The 2,782-nt window shown below is 40.9% G+C and overlaps 1 protein-coding gene across 1 annotated transcript in view; it reads right to left on the bottom strand.

Annotated features, from left to right (window-relative positions):
* Window positions 1–600: 600 nt before the first annotated feature.
* LOC106758228 overlaps window positions 601–2,782 on the bottom strand; it is a 12,791-nt gene continuing 10,609 nt past the window's right edge. Inside the window, exon 2 of the mRNA XM_014641171.1 lies at window positions 601–882. Within this exon, the coding sequence (XP_014496657.1) occupies window positions 601–882 (282 nt within the window). The remainder of the gene's footprint in view (window positions 883–2,782) is intronic.

Here is a 2,782-nt window from a genome sequence, read left to right as displayed (position 1 = left end):
TGTGGTTAGGGGCAAGGTGAAACTAGGCTTAGGGGTCAGTGTGGAACTTGGGCTTGGAGGCCAGTGTGGAAACTGTGCTTTAGGGGCCAATATGGAAATTGGGCTTGGAGGCCAGTGTGGAAACTGGGCTTTAGGGGCCAATATGGAAANTGAAAAAAAAAAGAAATACACTAAAAGTTAAATGACAAAAATAAAAGATAATAAAACAATAAAAGGGGTGAGGGTGCCTAAACAAGAAAAAGGGGTGTTTAAACCTAATTTACTCCTAATAACAAGTTGGGCCCAAGTCCAAAAGAAAAAGGGTGTAAACATGAAAATAGGGGTATCTAACTTAAATTGCTTCTAAATGCATACTGGGCCTAAGCCCAACTGGAAAGAGGTGCGACTTAACATGAACAAGGGTGCAGAACAACATTTTTTTTTTACTAAATAAGCCCAACAGGTATGGTTTAGCAGAAAGGGAGGCTGCAACTAGCCAATCCCTCCTTCAGTCAGGCCCAACAGAAGCCCAAGACCCCATAGTAAAAAAAAAATTAGGGTTTTTTTCTCCCCCCAAACTCTGAGAACCCTTCCCATTCGAAAAGAACCTCCAACCCAGCCTCAGCCTCCTCTCCCGAGAGCAAAAGGGCGTCTCCTCCAACCGACCGTCGCTCCGGCAGCCACTGCAACACAGTTTCCCCTCCTAACACGCGAAGCCAACCCTTCTCCTCGCGCTGCGTCGAACCAGCCACCACCGTGTCTGTCGCCGCGAACCGCCATCCGAAGCATCTCCTCCCAGTCTCTTCTCCGCGCAGCAGCTCTGACTGGCGCCGCTACATCTCCAATTGGTCGATCAGGGGCATCGCCGGCGTCGCCTACGCCGCCGCCTATCGCGCCCTTTTCCTATTCGCGCGTTCGCCACTTTCAACTTTCTCAGTGTAAAANCCTTTCCCCTTCATTTTCGCACAACACTGCCATTAATCTAACCTCGACAGTTGCCACCCTTTGCTTGAACTTAAAACTTGCCTCCAATATCTATTTTCTGCTTTGGGTGTTGAGATGGGTTGATGTGCTCGTGATGGGAAAGGTAATGGAGTTAGTGAGTGAGTTTTTGTGTTTTCTCCATGTATTGGACCGAATAGAGGGAGAATTCTGGAATTTTGGTGATCGATAGGTGAAGACGAACAGGAGTTGAATGGTGGAAGGATTGGGTTATGAACGGTGAGGCTTGGTGTGGGTGTTGCGACCAAGCTAAAAAGGGTTTTGGGGATGTAAATTGACTTTTGTTCGTGATCTTTGTGGCTTGTCTGGGTGTTTATTGAGAAATTTGTGGAGCTGTAATGTTGAAGGGTCGAAGGTATGGTGGACGGGCATTGCAACGTCAAGGGATTGAGGATGGTAGAAGATTGGGTGATGGAATCACATATCAATCATATACAACAATTATATATAAGCATACACAACACANCAGGGATGTATTCAACGAGTGAAAACCAAGAGATTAAAATGCTACCAACTCATAGACCCATGATGACAGGTGAATACTTACCTCTTGAAGCTTGGTGATCGGTGACAGAGGAGATGGTGGCTAGTCAAAGGTGGGTTGCATGCTGAGGGGGTGGTATTTGGTTAAGGTGTTTTCGGGTTGGGAGGTGCAGAGGGAGTGTATGCGTGTTCCTAGAATCAATGAATTGTGNTTAGTGTCCTCAGGTGTCCCGTGTGATGGAGGAGGTAGTGAGTGTATCGGGTCGTTAGGATGGGAAAATCATTGGGCGGGGTAATGAGGTCTTTGCCTAACAGAATGGTGGTATGTGTATGATGCATGATGAAGTGTTGCCAGCCAAAAAGGACCGTGTGGTGTGTGATTCCCTCTCGGGTGTGTTGGGTGATTGGGTGATCAACGGAGAAAAATGGTTAGGATCGGGTAATGAGGATAAATGTGGAATTCCAATAGATTAGTGGTCAATGATGTGTGCTTTTTTTGTACCTTTGAAAACAGTTACCTGCTCTGCTATGAATTTGTTCAAACAATACCCATGCTCTCTCACACTTTTTCATTTCCTTTTTTATTATTTTTGTTTTTCCTTTTTGTTTTTCCTTTTTGTTTCTTTTTTTTTTCTTTTTTTTTTCCTTTTTTTTTTAATTTTCGAAATAATAAAATAAAACGAAAATTAAATCAAATTCCAATAGTAAAATAAAAAAAGATAAATAAATAAATAAATAATAAAAAATAAAAAATAAAATAAAATCTAGAAATATAAAATTAAATCCAATAATAAAATAAAAACTAAATCAAATAGTAACATAAAAATAAAATGAAAATAAAATAAAATAAAAACAAAAAAACAAGTTCTATCATTTAGTCGCCCGGACGAAATTGGGTGTTGACAACTTAGTTAGTGTAAAATACTCAAACAAACTCTTTTCATCTTCAAGCATCTCTAGTGTATAATTTTTCTCTACATTCTAAGCCAATACGATAGTGTAACATGCTTTCATTCCTAGTTTGCAGTGTTTTTCCAATTTTTTTTACCAATTTCCATAGTTCATTATGAAATTTTCATATTCCATCTTTTTGTGGTTTAACTTTTCTTACTTGTTTATATAATAAGGGATTTATGGTACATATTAATATCATTTTCTCTTTGTTGGAGTCCAAAAATAATCATGAACAACATTATATTAGAGTTGTCAAAATGGGTAACCCGACTCGATCCGGCCCGACCCACCACGGGTTGGTCACTTAGTGAGCCAACCCAACTCGGCTCATTTATTAGCGAGTCAGAAAAACTTGAACCCGGCC

The sequence above is a fragment of the Vigna radiata genome, chromosome 4 (assembly GCF_000741045.1).
Source record: "Vigna radiata var. radiata cultivar VC1973A chromosome 4, Vradiata_ver6, whole genome shotgun sequence".
NCBI classification, from domain to species: Eukaryota; Viridiplantae; Streptophyta; class Magnoliopsida; order Fabales; family Fabaceae; genus Vigna; species Vigna radiata.
The sequence above is the reverse complement of the archived record's forward strand: the minus strand, read 5'-3'. Positions and strand labels throughout refer to the sequence as shown.